Genomic DNA, 15,299 nt, shown 5'->3' on the forward strand with positions numbered 1-15,299 from the left:
GCCTAGTATAAAAATAGGTATCTATGTGTGCATGCACGGGTTTGCATGCATGCAGCCTCACAAACGGGGCACAGCGCACGGCCTCGCCGCCGTCCATGTCAGAAACGCACCAACCATCAGTGGCCAAGATGGAGGAAAGCTAGTGTTGGTTTGTTTTCCAATTCTACTTAACCTTTTTTCCTGAGTTGTGATTCTGTTGCTTTTTTCTTTACCCTCTTGAGCTAATCTTGGACGGCCCGGCCCGGCCCCCGGCTCGCTTGCTCGTCTTTGCCCTTTCTCCCAAAAAAAAATCGTATGTGCCCGTCCCCCGAAGGGAAAAAAAAAACGCCGAAAAACGCCACGCAATCCGCAAATCCGAGCTTATTCGATCCAATCCAAAAACTCGGGGGTAAAGTAGGTGATGAGGATTGTGGCACCAGCCCGGAGGATGCCTTGGGCAGTCTCGAACGCCATTTCCTTGAGATCAAACACGCCGGCCTTCGCCGCCGCGTGAATCATGGCAAATTCGCCGCTCACCTGATACGCCGCAATTGGCAAATCTTTGCCCAGGTCCTTGGCGTCACTGATAATGTCCAGGTACTGGCTTGCGGGCTTGACCATGATGATGTCCGCGCCTTCATTGATGTCACGGATGATTGCTCGGCGAGCCAAGCCGCGACCGCCAGGGGGTAGTTGGTAGCACCTCCGGTCACCAAACGCAGGAGCTGAGCCGGCCGCGTCGCGAAATGGGCCGTACAGGCAGCCCGAGAACTTCGCAGCGTACGACATGAGCGTGACATTGTGGGCAATGCCCTCCTCAATCAGCTTGAGCTTGATGGCACGGATCCGGCCGTCATTCATGTCAGAAGGTGCAACGCAATGGGCGCCAGCTCGCGCGTATGCAATGGCGACGTCCGAGATGCGGTCGACCGACAGCTGGTTGTTCAAACTCCCGTCATCGCGCAGAATACCACAATGGCCGTGTGACGTGTACTCGCACAGGCAGACGTCTACAACGATGAAGAGCTGCGGAAACCTCTGCCTCAAGAGGCGGATGCTGCGAATGACCGGCCCTTCCGGGTCGTCGGCGGCGGTGCCCAGCGCATCTTTGGTGCCCTGCCTCAACGGCACTCCGAAGAGGATAACAGACCGTAGCCCCTTGTGAACGAGCGGCTCGAGGAAGGGCACCAGCTTGTTGATGCCGCGGCGGTATTGGTTCGGGAGCGAGGGGATGAGGACTTCCTCGTCATCCTGGTCGGACATGAACAGCGGGTAGATGAGCATGGACTGGAAGCCGTAAGCGTCAGCATTTAAATCTAGACGGACAGCCCTGTCAGCATGCCCACCTTTGTGAGCTGGCGCTCGGCTTGCCATGACCGTGCCAGCGGATGGCTATATCCGGCGTGGAGCTGGCTCGAGATGTCGCCCGACACGCTGACGCTGGTGGCAGCGGTGCTGGCGTATGACATGGCGCGCGAGATGTGCGACGTGCGGGATGCGCGGTCGTCGACGGTGGAAACTGATGCTTCTCCGCGTCGCCGCGGCGCGCTAGAATCGCGGAGCGTGAGGTCCTGGACGAGGCTTGAGAAGGACATTTTTGCGTGCAGCTAGGGGCGGCGGTGTGCGGAAATCAGACCGGGGCGGGCGTCGGTATAGTCGGGCTGGCTTCAATCGACCAGAATCACAGCGAAACCAGTTCGGGGGGGCAAGGTCTGCACATAAATCAACAGCACCGGCGCACTAGAAAAGAAGCCGAGGCGGTTCGATGTCGAGCATCCGGGAGAAAGGTGGAATGTCGGCGACTCGGACTTTTTGGTCTCGTAGTTGTAGGTAGGTGCGGAGATGTACACTTCAGTTTTCGAAGTCGCCACAGTTTTCTCAACGTCAATTGCTGGATAGATGGATGGGATCGCCGGCCTGCCTATGCAATGCAGCACTCGGAGGAAAAGTCAGTCAATCTAGGGCTATATAAGAGGGGGAAAAAATCGCCGCCGGAGTGCTCAATCGGGAAGCGAGCAGGCGGGCCAGGACACACGATGGGCTTCAGGACTTGGAGATGCTGATGCCGAGTGGGGGAACTGTCCTCGGCAAGATGCTAGCGAGCGAGGGGTTCGCGTCCCACCTTTATTTTCCTCTCTCTCGAATTCGCCAATCAAAGCATAAGGATTTCCAAAGCAGGCTTGGCAAGGAACCATGTCGGAAACGCTTGGCACTGGCAGTCTTGCTGAGGTAATCGCCCCTTCCCATCTCGACGTCAACCCTTCTTGGCCTCACAAACAACATCAAATCACTACAGCTATTTTATTAGAAAAAATTCGATCCTGTTTAACCATTTGGTATCTGACTTGTAAATTCTGGTCTCTTGGTATCAAAGCGAAGTATTAACAAGGTATCACCCTACAAAGACTACATGTACCTGACAAGAGCTGGCCCTGCTTTCTCTGTGGATGTCGAGAGAGCTGCAGTCAACAGCTTCGGGATATCAAGACACAACAGTTAACTAAAACGAGAATATAACATTTTGTCGAGGCTCATCATTTTCTTGTTTGCTCTTTGATGGTCAGAGCTGTGGCGGTAGCTGCCTCGTGTATCCTCCACCAGATATGCTTCTTGGCAATTCACACACAATGTCGTCTGGATGACACTTGCACTTCTTTTTGCACATTCCGAAACAGCCTTACCCGTAGTTCAGGAGACAGCTACCCCGGGTGTATTCTGTTCGGATAAACTTGAAACAAAGACCGACTTGCTCAGTTGCTGCGGTTACCCGGCCTCGAAAGCCCTCCCTACATAATTCTGCGGCTTTCAAACCAAGATTTTGAAGAACGTCTCTGCTTTTGTGGTTTGGCTGAGTGGTAACAGTAGGCAGCAGTAAGAACGTGAGCCATAGTTGATGAAGCAGAACCATCTTTTTAGTCACCGGGGCGAGCAAGGTCCCTCAAGGTCGGGAGGCAGGTATCGCTGCGTAAGCCCTCGCTACACAATTCGATATATATTCCATCTGAATCTCTTTCTTTTCTCTGCATCTGCTAATAAGGGACGAGCTTGCCCAACCGCCACGTCATCCCTCAGCCCCGAAATTTGGCAGTCAGGGAGACTACCCTAGGGTATAGGTACCTTAGTCGGGTGGGTGTCTTCCCACCCACGGCCTCGTCATTCACCATCCCACCCGACCTCATCCAATCAATTCCGCATTCACCTCAAGTGCCTGGCCGCACCACCTGCCTATCTTCCAGGTCGCTCTTTCCTCGTCAACCTCGTCAACCTAAGGTAGGCAGGCAGTCCACCTACCCTGCACCTTACCTTGTGCACGCTAAGCCCGGCTCCCTTACCTGCTGCACCTTCCTCGTCCGTTACCTCTCCATCTCAAATTTCTTCCAGGCCGCACCAAAGTAGACAGTCCCAGGCGGCAACCCCCTACCCCCCGGGCCTGTGCTAGTTTATTACCTTACCTACCGTACCTTAGGTCCCTCTTCAGCTTCGACACTCTACCTAATCTATCTACTTAGTCGGACAGGCGAATTCTGTCGCAAGTTCGGCAAGTTTATTTGCTTGTCTCTTTTTTGGCAAGATTTCTGGTCTTTGGGAACAGCCTGACACACAGGCAAACATCGTCGCATATCCTATTGCCCGATAGTTTCCACCAACCTTGCCTGAAACGCAAGGGTCGGGTAGGCGCGGATTTAATTGCATCGGAAACTCGACATCGGCTCATGGAAGCCACGAAACCGACTGGTATGTCGATTGCCCTCGCCACCACCACACTCCCGACATCACTACTAACATGGCTCGGCTTCAGCAGAGGACTAGGCAATCTCGGTGACTCACCGTGCACCTCTTGTAGGGCTGTCTCGCCCTACAAAGCCCGGGTTTCCCGCCGTCTAGATTTGCTGCCGCCTTGGGATGTCCTCGTTGGACCCTCTTCTCCCTCCCCCTCGCGTCGATCGGGAAATCGCCAGCTCGCAAGTCAGCATGTCGTTGACCGCAGTAACCCACACCAAGAAGAAGTCGATCCTGTCTTCTTTTGCACTTCGGCGATCTGGAAGTGAAATGAGCTTCCCAACACAAGCCGGCCGCAGTGGTACGTGGATCCCACCCGTCAAGACGTCCTTTCGCAGTCCATATTGAGAAATACGATCGTGAAATACATTAACCGCTACCCCTCCTGCTCTAAATTTACCAGTGCTGATAAGTCTTCTCGCTAGCCTCGTCTTCTCTCACTCACAAAGAGGAGCCCGCGATCCGAATTATTTCATACGACCCGCCAAACCAGTTGCGCGCACGAGGCTCTACCGCACGCCACCAACCCAGCATTGATGAGATGGCAAGCGCTCTGCTCGACGATACGACGGTTATATCCGGCGACCGGGCTGCTCGGTACAGTCTTCGCTCTGCAGCAGGCAGTCACAGCGTCAGCTCTTGCCCATACAATATTGCAGCCGCGAGTAACTCAAGCAATGTCCCAGGAAAAGGCGAGGAGGCCCGTGTCATATCCTTCCAGAAGGCTACTCAAATCCAGGTTCCCGAGAGATCCTCCCCGCCGATTCCCAGGAAATCTTCGAGACGCAATCGTCGGGGCGACATTCAGCAGAGACGAATGTCGTCGCAGCGCGAAAATGCCAGCCTGGCGAAAGTTCTGCCCAAGTCAAGAACGGTGGCGCTCAATCCTCTTCCAATGAATCCCCTCAGGATGAACCCGGTGAGACTATCATCATCGACCTCGATGCCTCTAACCAGGATATCCGAGCAAGCCGACCGTCAGTCAAATGACCAGCCAGATGGTCCGTCCAGTGGCCCAGACGGCGGTCAAACCCATATTCACTTGCCACAGGATGCCAAGATTATGCCCGATGAGAAGCACATTTCCCAGAAGCCCGATGAGAAGCATATTGCCCACAAACTGGACATGATGCTTGCTCAGACAATGGCCCTGAAGCCTGTGCCATTACCGCAGCCTGCGCGCATCCCATCGAGCAGCACCAGTTCCAAGATGACTCGGCTTGTGAAACAGAACCTGTTCAAGAAGATGTCAAATGCTCTAGCAGATCGACTCCACTCTAAGAGCCATGCAAAGGAGCCACGGACAAGGACACAAGACAATCACAAGCAAGTTGATGTCTTCATTGAACCCCGGCCACAGGTTCCGATACCAGAGAAACTGTCTTCAGTGCCGACAGTCAGAATCGGTCTCAAAGAGAGCGCCAACTTCAGCAAGGACCAAGACGAGAATACTGTAGGCGAACATGTCCCGCGCACCAATCTTCCTGAAAACCGCGAGTCTCTTTTGCAGCCCAAACTGTCTGAGGATCCCTTCTCGGAGGCTCCCACCGTCAAGCGACCCGTGACTGAGTTTGAGAACCGGCTCCGGACCAACTCGCTAGACGATTCTATCACAGGTGCTCCTTTAAGGACTAATCCCTTTGAGACGGAGAAGCTATTCGAGAGCAAGATTGACTCAATGCTCCCCTCGCCGCCTGTTGCCTCGTCAACACCTCGAAGCAAGTATGGGCGATTCCAGCCTTTGAATGAGAGCCCAACAAAGAGATCCCGGGGCATGGCTACACGGGATGGTTCGTCGTCCGAGTCTGGTGCTTCTCCTGCAAGTGAATCCAAGGATGCGCTGGTCCAGAAATTTGACTCGTGGGAAAAGAAGAGAAAACCTGGGAGCAACAAACGGCTGAAGCCACACCTTGCTCTTTCATATATCCCAGTCATTGATAGCGCGGACCGGAAGAAGCACCCCTCACCAGCCAAGAGAGATCTCGAACTTATGGAAAAGGAACTCCGTCTACAATACCCCGGTATCAATTTTGGGTTTGCGAAAGAGAATGACGACACTGACGAGCTAGCGAGCAGCATAGTGACTTCACCGATCATGTCCCGTGCTGAGGCGGGAGTACTAAGACGCCTTGGGGTTTGCAAGGTTTCGAATGCCCGTAATGGCCCTAACGATGGTGATGGACTTGACACACAGAGCAATAACGGCAATAAGATGCTGAAGCGCATGTCTAATCAGAGAAAGCCGAGTCATACCACGCGGCCAGCGGGGATGCCCCGTTCTCATACCGAGAGCCGCTTTCCCGTTGCCAACTTCGATTCTCACATGGACCTGGACGAGTTGCAGATTGACGCTCCGGTAATGTCGTATGGATTTACGCAGATTGGTTCTCAGGCGGTGTTTTAATGAGGCTACCTGGCGGTCATAACGAGAAGAAGACGCATGACGGTGTGTAGGATATTGTCGGTCACCTATTGCTAGATGGTTGTCATAGCTTGCGACATTCTCCAAACTCTGTCCCTAGAACGAGTTGGGGGAAAATGCTCTAGTACCACGATATCGGTCTTGCCTGTGTCTCGAGGGACAACACTATAGGCTACGATAGGGGGTGGTAAGAGGTCGGTCATGTCTACACATGTGGCGTTCGGGGCCAATCTTTCAGCAGGCGATAGTTTATGGACATGGTTGCCTTATCAGAGTATAATTCCCTAGAGAGATACCATATTGCGAGCTTTTGTGTTGCGCTTCGGTGGTTATCTTTCTTGTCTTGGGCACGGATTGTCTTGGCAGTTGTAAGATTAGAATGTCGTGGTTTATGGATGTAATAGGTATAGTTTTGTAGCCGGAGCTACCTGCTACGAGTGGACATGTCTCGTTGTTATTGAGGCTAATGCGGTGGGAAGAGACTCGGAGCAAGTACATTCGGCATTTGTCATGCCGCAAGGTAGTCTGGATGTGCTACAGAAATGGTATTGGTTTTCTCATTATATACGGGACTTTGGTCGAGACGTCTATCTTGTTATTGGATCCCCGTCTCCCCCTTTTTACATTGTTATATATATTTTTTTTAATTTACGAAGCTGATACTGCCTCCCCTACCGCCGCGGCGGAATTGGCTTCGACCGCGAGGGTAGTCAAGACGCGCTTGATGACGGCAAAGTCGGCGTCGACGTCGACGCGCCAGCTCGACACGGCGATGCGCGCGGCCTTGCGGCCGGCCCAGCTTGTGCCGCTGACGAAGACGGCGCGCGTCGCGTTGACGCGGTCGACGAGCACCTCGTTCAGCGCCGCGTCGCGCGCCCGGAACAGGACGATGATGTGCGTGCTCTCGAGCAGCGCGTTTGGGTCTGGCAGCCACTCGTAGTCGGGCGAGTCCCGCACGAAGCTGGCCACCGCGCGCGCCAGCCGCACCATGTGCACCAGCATCTCGGCCGTGCCGGCGCGGCCGGCACTCAGCAGCGTCGCGTACACAGGCAGCGCGCGGAAGCGCCGTGAGTTCTCGAGGCCCATATTCAGAGGGCTGTGGATTGGTGTTGTAGTCGGGGTTGTAGTTGTGGTTTTGTTGGTCTGTGCCGGCGGTGGTGTTGCAAGGTAGGCGGCGTTTGGGTTGCTGAAGACCTGCGTCTGGATGGCCGCGTCGCGGCACAGGAAGATTCCCGCGTCGTATGGCTAGAATTTGGTTAATGGGGGTGGGGGCGAGGAAGGGTAGTGATGAAACTAGTCCCTAGCGATAAGTGCTGGCTTGGGAAGGATGATGATGCGTGACATACCACGTTGAGCAGCTTGTGTCCGTCTGCAGTGATGCTGTCGGCCAGCTCCAGGCCTGCCGTGTTGGCGCGGAGGCTCAAAAACTCGTCCGTCTGCGGGAGAGCTCGGGCGAAGATGCCAAAGGCTGCAGAAGAGATCCCATGTGGGGGGTGGTCAGCCAGGAGAACTCGGAGAAAAAAAATGAACACTGCAACAACGCACCGCCGTCGACGTGGAGCCAGGCGCCGTAGCGGTTGGCTAGGCTGCGCAGCTTGGGCATGTCGAGGGCGTTGGTGGCAAAGCGGCCCGTGTTGACCTCGCCAGCACTCACGGCGATGATGCTCGCGACGGCCGGGTCGCGCGCCAGCTCGCGCTCCACGGCGTCTAGGTCCAACCGCCACGGCTCGTCGGCGCTCGCCGACAGCTCCTTGACGGCCGTGTGCCCGAGTCCCAGCACGCTGGCCGCCTTGACCAGCGACGAGTGGGCCATGCTGGTCAGCACCTGAATCTCGCGCACACCCGCCGCCTGGCACGCCGCCAGCAGCCCCGCCTCGGCCACCGTCACGGGAGCGGGGGCAGGGCTGGTAGAGGAGGCTGTTACTGCAGCGCTGTGGAAGCGCGCGGCAATGACGGCCTCGCGCCCGCACGCCAGGCCCAGGATGTTGCTGGCGGTGGCGCCCGTGGTGAAGGTGCGGCCGGGCCAGGCAGCGTCGTCGCCCAGGCCCAGCAGGGCGACCAGCATGCCGAGAGCGGCGTGCTCGACGGCGGTGCTCGCCGAGTGGGCGGGCAGGTGCACGCCGACGTTCTGGTCGAGGGCGCTGACGATGTTGTCGGCGGCCTCGGCCACGGGCAGGATGCCGCCAGTGACGAAGCCCAGATAACGGCCGCTGAGGGCCTGGCCGTTGAGCGCCGGCACGATGGTGTCGAGGATGTGGCTCAGCGCCGCCTCGGGGCCGCGGCCCTCGAGGAAGCCGGGCTGTCCAGCGCGGGGCAGTGCCGAGAGCGCCCTAGCCAGCACGGCGGGCGCCGGCTCGGTGCTGTCGCCCCGGGCTGCGACGGCCTGGCGCAGGCGCTGGTGGGCCTGCGCGAGGAAGGCATCGGCATCGGCATCGACGCTGCTATCCGGAGTAGCCATTCTGTTCACGTCCACGTGCTTTGGTTCTGTCCGTAGAGGGGACGAAACAATTGGTCTTTTCTGTTGCTGAGGGTTGCACTTGCGGGTGGTGCCAAGCTGCGCGTCAACGCATCGGCCGCGTCTCCCGGCGTTAATGCATCCGGATACGTATACGCTCAGCCCGAGGCTCCGCCGACCTTGACTACAAGGCCTGGCAAGGCAGATACTAGTAGCCGAGCTGATGGTCATTACCAATCTCGCATTTGAAATCGCGAAAAAAGGACAATTGCTTCCACTGCTGGACACCACCTACTAGTACTAGTAGTCGCAATGGAGTAAGCATTGAGTTCAGAGTTGCTGGCAGCCTGGCAATTTGCGGGAAGCGCGCTTCCCCTCTTCCCGAAAGAAGAAGAGAAAACATTGGATGGAAGGAGCAAGCCATGGCAGGGAAGGCACCACCGCTCTCTCTTTCTTCAATTCATGTTTCTTTAACCATGTTAGGTAAGGCAAGGTGGTTGCACCAAAAAAAGACCGACCCATTTCCTTCCGAGTCCGAGTCTCTTTCTCCAATGGAATTCGACCTCTTACAACCAGACCGCGACTTGCAAGATGAAGGGCGTACGGTTAGAGGACCGGAATCACGAAAGGGATGTCTCGCCACGGCCCCGCTGCAGTCCGTCCTTCCTCGCAGCCAGTCAGAAAGAAGACATTTTGCAGAATGGACTTCTTTTTATTATTTTCTGCCAGTCCCGCGCGGTTGCTCCTCTAAGAACGATATCGCCGGGGCGCCTCAGTGTGACGTGGGATATAGATAATTATACCCAAGGAACTAGGAGGCGCCCAGGCGGCCGCCCAGTCGAGCATCTTACCTTTTTCTTGTTTTGATTTTCCGACTTTCCGACTTTCCAGGTTTGCTCTCCTGACTGCTCTTATTCGGGCTAAATGTCCTTTCTGGTCCTTTCGAGCCGAAGCTACTGTGAATCGGGAACTGCCTTTCGTTCTGAAATACTAAACTCGGAGATGCCCCCACTGCTGACTGTATTGGGCTTCAACAAACCGGCCTGGATATTGTTCTGGAGCTAACCACACCTGCAGTTAACTCATGTTGTTCGCAAACAACAAGAACCAAGCCGAGACAGATAACAACCGGCGTCTTTGCTTCCCGGCCCCAGTCCTCTCCCACTCATGGATCCCACAAGTCTTAGCTAAGCCTTCTATCGCACATGCAGCATCGCCGACCATACCTTGGATGACGCTAACCTCGAGACGCGATGTCCTCTAGACGACGGCCAATATGGAAACAATCCTCGATACACCATAGGCACTCTCGACGAGCTGCCGTCTGAAATCATCATCAACGTGCTTCTCAGATTGGATGTCCCGACCTTGACGTTGCTCCGCCGAGTGAACCGCCGCGCCATGGCCATCGTCAGTTCGCTGTATCCGTACCGCATGATCCGGCAGTACTGCCCCGACGTGCTCCGCGCCGTCATCAGCCTCAACGCCAGTAGCTACGACTACCAGACGCTGTGGGACGCCCTGCCAGTCTGCAGCAAGTGTGACGGCTGCGACCTGTTCGGCAGCTACCTCTACATTGTCACCGGCAAGCGCGTGTGCTACCTTTGCTTCACGAGCGGCTGGAAATACATCCCCACCATGCCGCCGATGGCCTGGGATGCCGGGCTCTCGCAGGATGCTGTTGGGGAGCTGCCCAGCGTCCTGAGCCTACCCGGGCTCTACACCCAGAGCCGCGATCAGTCCTTCAACAGGATCGTGCTCATCGACCGTCAAGCCGCCGTTGCGCTTGCCGAGGCGATGGGGATGCCCTAGGTTGACTACGACGTTTTGTTGGGCCAACAAAGGCTACAGGCTCGGCGGTTCATGGCCGTAATATCGGCGCCCTTCTTCCGCTCGTGTGCCGGCCAGCCGCCCGCGGTCGACTGGGGCGTCTTTTGCGGCACTTGCAGAGACAAGATGGACCCGGACGATATGTACTTTAGGATCAAGTACACCATGGACCAAGTGGCTCATCATGCTCAACAACACGAAGGAAGCAAAACAAAGGATCAAGTCAGCCAACTTCCCGAGCTTGACCAAGCTAGCTTTTGAGAAAGTTACAGCCGAGAGCGAGCGCGAGGCCGAACCCCGGATCTCGGTGTCGAGAAACAAATGATCATGCTGATGAAGAAACTCTTTGAAAGACGCTTTGTCAAACTAAAGTAGTATCACTCCCCCTGAGCGACTAGAACGAGGCCGTGTCTCTGGGGACCCGGGCATGTCATCTCGAGGCTCTTGCGGAGCGTCGTGCCGGCGTCAAATCCATCTCGCACCTGCGGCGCATCAACAATCGGAACTAACCAGGTTCGGCCGCTTCCGACAGAACATCCACCTCGTTAGGCACCCGCTCTTGGACGGGCCCGTCGTCGCCAAGTTCGCCGAGCTACTCTGGCAGAAACCCCACTTTGAGGCCGAAACGGCTATACCCCCAGTAAATCCAACACCAGCAGATCGGGCCCGCCTTCGCCACTTGACCGAAGATGGGCACGCACTCCGCATTTTTTTGGCGGCGGACGCGCGAGAGCAGCAGAGAGCAAGGACCCTAACGGCGTGCCGTCGTCTCCTGAATAGGCTTCACGCGCTGGGCATCAAGCATGAGAATCGCAATAAACTCAACTTTCTTTTTCGGTCGAATAGCCTGTAAGATGAAGATGATGGTAGCGAAGCGTAGCTTGTTGGGGACGGTAGTGAAGTGCGATAAGGTCCGGCTCAGGCTCAAGATCTAGGGCTTAGGTCCCCAAGGTTTCAGGATTCAGGGTTTCTGAGTATAAGTCAGGAAAGCCCACTTTGAAAAGGGAAAAATAACCTATGACAGATGATTCGTCAACCCGAACATCAACCAGCTAACTACTGCCGAGTTCGTTGAGATACTGGGAATGTATTTAAATGTCTTGGGTTGTCCCAATGAGGTTGTCAATCAGCCGCTAATCTCTCCATCGAACTTGTAGTCTCGAAACTTGAGTCCTTAATTAAGGCAGCTGCATTGAAGGTGTCATTGGGTTGTCTACCAGGCTTGGCAGCAGCTCCGAGCTATCCGGTGCTTCGCATTTGCTGGAACCGGTGGTAGCGTGTAGGTAGGCATATATTCGCAGCCGAGGTTCTGCGGTGTCTCGTCTGCATCCTAGTGCTGCTGTTGGTCCGGGACGGCCCAGGCGAGGTTGAGAAGGATCGAGGCTAATGAATGGTGTTTGGGATTTATTGAAACTTTTGTGGGCCGTGCTAAGACATGAGTAGTCCACGTCACTGTGTACCGCCTCGTCGGGTCGCTCTTGCTGGTGTGAATTTGCTGAACCTGGTTTCCATATCGCAAGCTCCCTCACCTTAGCGCCTTTACTGTGGCGGTTCCAGGTCAGCATTGATAACGTTCTGTCCGGGGATAAGAACTATCCCGTGCCCCCCAGAGGCATGAGGTGAGGTGGCTGGGCGGCGCGGCGGACAAGTGCCGAGGACGGCGGAATGAGAGCCACACGGGAGACGGGACTTATTACGGAACAATCCGTCAGCTTCAGGCTTTCACGAATCGGGAAGGTCCCGTCAAAATAGAGCTCGGAGGGTCCATATATGCCGCCAACGCCCGTACGACTATGGAGTCGGGACAATCTGGGTGGCACGAGCATCAGTCGGTATGCTCTGCTACCCAGTAAAGAAAGAAGCACGAAAGCAAGAACACTCGAGGCAGGAGCAAGAAAGAAGGAACTGGCGAGCGAGCGTTGAGCCACAGGCTTTGGAAGGAACGACTTGCCCAGGCCATCCCATTGGCCTGGCATTGTGTGCTGGGGTATGGTGATGTGCTTTCCGCAGCTAGCAGCCAGGCTGGTACTGACCACACCGCCTGAAGGCTCATTTTTGGGGAACCCCAAGACTTCTGTAACTCTCAACTGTGTAAATCGGGTTGCCTTTCGAAGAGTCTAGCCGCAACCTGGGCTCCCTAGTGTACACCTCCTGCCTGTGATTAGCGAGCAGACAAACCGGTGAGAGAGACGGGGGCGTTTTTCTTTAGTGCCAGCAGGTCGGCCAAGGTCCTGCAAGCCATACTTATCCTCACGCGTGACGCATCAAACCGATAGTCTCAGACGGTATCCGCGATAGCCCGTGCCTTCCCAGGTTTAATATACCCAGCAAAAAAATGACAGACGGCCCGCCCCAGCCCTTTTTCTCTCTCTTCGAGGGTGGGGTGAGACGTGATACGCTGAGACAAAGACATTGGTTTCCATTTGGGGGAAGGGAGAGTGGGGGTAGCACGAACAATTGGAATGGATCCGCTGGTGTGGTCCAATCTCTCGGGTCAAGTTCCGTACGCTGCACAGTCCAAAACCCACTTGCCGTCTCCCTCCAAGGGAAGGGGGAGGTGTGGTGACCGCTGATCCAGACTGCTGGGACCGCGACCCGTAGCAGCCGAAATCCCGCCTTTTTTCCCAGGTTCGGGCTAGGGAGGCGGGCTACCTACCTTGGCTCTACTTGGCTCGGCCCTTCATTTGATTGCCAAACAGCGTTCGCGGAGATTGGCGCGGGGTGGGGGAAGGAAGGGGGGAAGAAGAATAAGCCATGGCTCCAGCCCTCAGGTCGCCGACGAGTTGAGTCCCATCCATCCCGTCTGGGTCTGGGTCTTCGACGGCTCTGTTGTTCCTTCGCAGTACGAGTACGGACGGAGTAATATTCGGTTCGACTTGGTTCGTACTTTATATACTGTTTTGCACTTGGTCCCTATTTCGCACCCCTTGTCAATATCCCCGCGGCTCTAAGGTGAGGTAGGGGGGCACTCTGTCATATGCCGGGCCATCTGCGCGCGGGCATACTACTTACTGGATGTATCTTCCCGAACCTGAACCCATCGTGCCTACCGTACCTTGGCTTCTCCTCTCATTTCCCGCCCTCACCTTGTTGCCTTGCTTCACACTCACCGCCCGGAACAAGGAACGTGCATCACCTTCGAGTTGAAGGTTGGAATTGGTAGAGCAGCGAATTATTTCCGGGGCACCCAGGGCTCCGCCGTCTAAATAAGTCGAGTTTGCCGACGGGTTCACGCGGACGCAGCAGGCCGTTCGTTCGCCATCATGCTAGCCGACAGCCCCAGCGCCCAGACGCTCAACAGCTTCCAGTTCACCTTTGAGGCCTATCTCGACCATGCGTCACGCATTGAGCCCGATGTGAGCCTTTCTTTTTGGGCCTATTATTTATTTCCATGCCGTGTGCCTAGCAAAACACCATGATGGTCTTGTCGCGTTGGCCACTCACTCACTGTGAGCAATTGTCGGATGAAACTGGGCTAACTGAAGTGTGTCTCAGCCAAATCCCACGGAATAGTTGGTTGAACCCCTCTCTCCCCCTTCCTCATATCTGGAGAAGCCAACCTCGGTTTTAGAGGCGTCTGGGCTGACGCCTGTTGCTAGTGACTCGCACTCTTTGTCGGACAGCATCGGCAGGTTTCAAGAAGAGTTTGGGCGCACGTACCATTCGTACCGCGCGGGCTGTAAGTCGCCAAGCCATCCATCATGGCGTGCTGCTAGTTCTTCGTCCCAGCAATCAATTGCTGAGAAAATGCGGCTCTGACAAACGATGCAGCCTATCACTTTCCCAATGACCCCACAGAGAACGAGCGCCAGGAGGAGCAGTTTGAGATCCTCAAGATAGTCATGGACAAGAGGAACTACCTCTCGCCGTTTTCGGCCAGCGACCCCCCTAGAAAAGTGCTCGACCTTGCCACTGGGACCGGCACGTGGGCCATTGAGATGGGGGATGAGTTCCCTGACGCTCAGATTATCGGCACTGACCTCTCGCCCATTCAGCCGCCCTTCGTTCCGCCCAACGTGAGGTTCTACGTTGAAGACTCGTGAGTGCGGCTCTCTCATGGCGTTAAATTCAGACCTACCGCAAACTGCAATGACGTAGTCAACATGACAAGTGAATCTAACTTGGCGGCTCGCGACAGGACCGAGGACTGGGACTTTGCTACTGATTTTGACTTTATCCACACTCGGATCACCATTGGCTGCTGGTCAGACATGAAGACGCAGGTCGTGCAACGTGCCTTTGAACATCTCAAGCCAGGCGGCTGGTTTGAGATGCAGGAGGTGGATATCGTCCCTACCTCGGACGACGGCACCATCACCGACGACTTCCCCTGGAGGCGCTGGGCTCACGATCTCATAGCTGCTGGCAAGTATGCCAATCGGCAGCTGAACCTGGGCGGCGAGCCCCTGGCCGCGTGGCTTCGCGAGGCCGGGTTCGAGGACGTGCACGAGGTCGTGTTCAAGATCCCCATCAACGGCTGGCCGAGGGACACCTTTCTGAAGCATGTTGGTATGCTGTGGCAGCGCACCCTGATGATCGGCGTCAGCGGTTTCAGCCTCAGCTTATTTCACCACTACCTAGGCAAAACCGTCGAGGAGATTGAGGTGAGCGGCGGCTGTGCTCAAACGAGTTGTGAGAATCAAGCTGACATGTATCGACATCAGGTGTCGTTGGTCGACGTGCGCCGATGCTTGTTCGACCAAAAAGTACACGGCCATATGAATTTCGTCGTCGTCTACGGGCGGAAACCAGAAACTAGTGCTTTCGGGGTTTGAAGAGAAACTCACATGAGACCCGCCTACGAAGGGCTTGTCAACACGAAAATGGATTCTC

General features: G+C 55.7%; 6 protein-coding genes across 6 annotated transcripts; 4 read left to right on the top strand and 2 right to left on the bottom strand.

Moving 5' to 3' along the window:
* Positions 1 to 360: 360 nt before the first annotated feature.
* Positions 361 to 1,574, bottom strand: B0T26DRAFT_637492 (delta-aminolevulinic acid dehydratase; the record flags this gene model as incomplete). The annotated part of the gene is made up of 2 exons (XM_060436930.1): positions 361 to 1,266; positions 1,326 to 1,574. The coding sequence occupies 2 exons, from the start codon at positions 1,572 to 1,574 to the stop codon at positions 361 to 363; spliced, it is 1,155 nt and encodes a 384-aa protein (XP_060301476.1).
* A 2,377-nt stretch (positions 1,575 to 3,951) lies between these two features.
* B0T26DRAFT_768305 (uncharacterized protein) lies at positions 3,952 to 6,425 on the top strand (the record flags this gene model as incomplete). The annotated part of the gene is made up of 2 exons (XM_060446497.1): positions 3,952 to 4,060; positions 4,446 to 6,425. 2 exons carry the CDS (start codon positions 3,952 to 3,954, stop codon positions 6,161 to 6,163), a joined length of 1,827 nt encoding a protein of 608 aa, XP_060301477.1. The 3' UTR covers positions 6,164 to 6,425.
* Positions 6,426 to 6,716: 291 nt separating this feature from the next.
* B0T26DRAFT_698712 (pyridoxal phosphate-dependent transferase) lies at positions 6,717 to 8,365 on the bottom strand. The gene is made up of 3 exons (XM_060441441.1): positions 7,727 to 8,365; positions 7,528 to 7,649; positions 6,717 to 7,426 (listed from the first exon to the last, which is right to left on the bottom strand). The coding sequence occupies exons 1-3, from the start codon at positions 8,244 to 8,246 to the stop codon at positions 6,830 to 6,832; spliced, it is 1,239 nt and encodes a 412-aa protein (XP_060301478.1). The 5' UTR covers positions 8,247 to 8,365; the 3' UTR covers positions 6,717 to 6,829.
* A 1,468-nt stretch (positions 8,366 to 9,833) lies between these two features.
* On the top strand, positions 9,834 to 10,727 carry B0T26DRAFT_638091 (uncharacterized protein; the record flags this gene model as incomplete). Its single annotated transcript, XM_060436995.1, has 2 exons — positions 9,834 to 10,415; positions 10,449 to 10,727. Coding segments are annotated over 2 exons (861 nt in total), but the record flags the coding sequence as incomplete, so codon positions are not given.
* On the top strand, positions 10,672 to 11,482 carry B0T26DRAFT_179061 (uncharacterized protein). Its single transcript, XM_060433609.1, has one exon. The coding sequence runs from the start codon at positions 10,894 to 10,896 to the stop codon at positions 11,317 to 11,319; it is 426 nt and encodes a 141-aa protein (XP_060301480.1). The 5' UTR covers positions 10,672 to 10,893; the 3' UTR covers positions 11,320 to 11,482.
* Positions 11,483 to 13,729: 2,247 nt separating this feature from the next.
* B0T26DRAFT_748812 (S-adenosyl-L-methionine-dependent methyltransferase) lies at positions 13,730 to 15,241 on the top strand (the record flags this gene model as incomplete). The annotated part of the gene is made up of 6 exons (XM_060445010.1): positions 13,730 to 13,822; positions 13,962 to 13,978; positions 14,066 to 14,145; positions 14,238 to 14,505; positions 14,605 to 15,070; positions 15,131 to 15,241. The coding sequence occupies 6 exons, from the start codon at positions 13,730 to 13,732 to the stop codon at positions 15,239 to 15,241; spliced, it is 1,035 nt and encodes a 344-aa protein (XP_060301481.1).
* Between the last annotated feature and the right edge of the window lie 58 nt (positions 15,242 to 15,299).

This window comes from Lasiosphaeria miniovina (genome assembly GCF_030549165.1).
Source record: "Lasiosphaeria miniovina strain SMH2392-1A chromosome Unknown B0T26scaffold_2, whole genome shotgun sequence".
NCBI classification, from domain to species: domain Eukaryota; kingdom Fungi; phylum Ascomycota; class Sordariomycetes; order Sordariales; family Lasiosphaeriaceae; genus Lasiosphaeria; species Lasiosphaeria miniovina.

What these genes read in the sequence shown, in the direction of transcription:
- B0T26DRAFT_179061 (XM_060433609.1), top strand. Translation starts at nt 10,894, where the DNA reads ATGTCATCTCGAGGCTCTTGCGGAGCGTCGTGCCGGCGTCAAATCCAT.
- B0T26DRAFT_698712 (XM_060441441.1), bottom strand. Translation starts at nt 8,246, where the DNA reads ATGCTGGTCGCCCTGCTGGGCCTGGGCGACGACGCTGCCTGGCCCGGC. An exon ending in CTGGCTCCACGTCGACGGCG is followed by an intron (nt 7,650 to 7,726) that starts GTGCGTTGTTGC and finishes TCTCTTCTGCAG; the next exon opens with CCTTTGGCATCTTCGCCCGA. An exon ending in GACACAAGCTGCTCAACGTG is followed by an intron (nt 7,427 to 7,527) that starts GTATGTCACGCA and finishes ACCAAATTCTAG; the next exon opens with CCATACGACGCGGGAATCTT.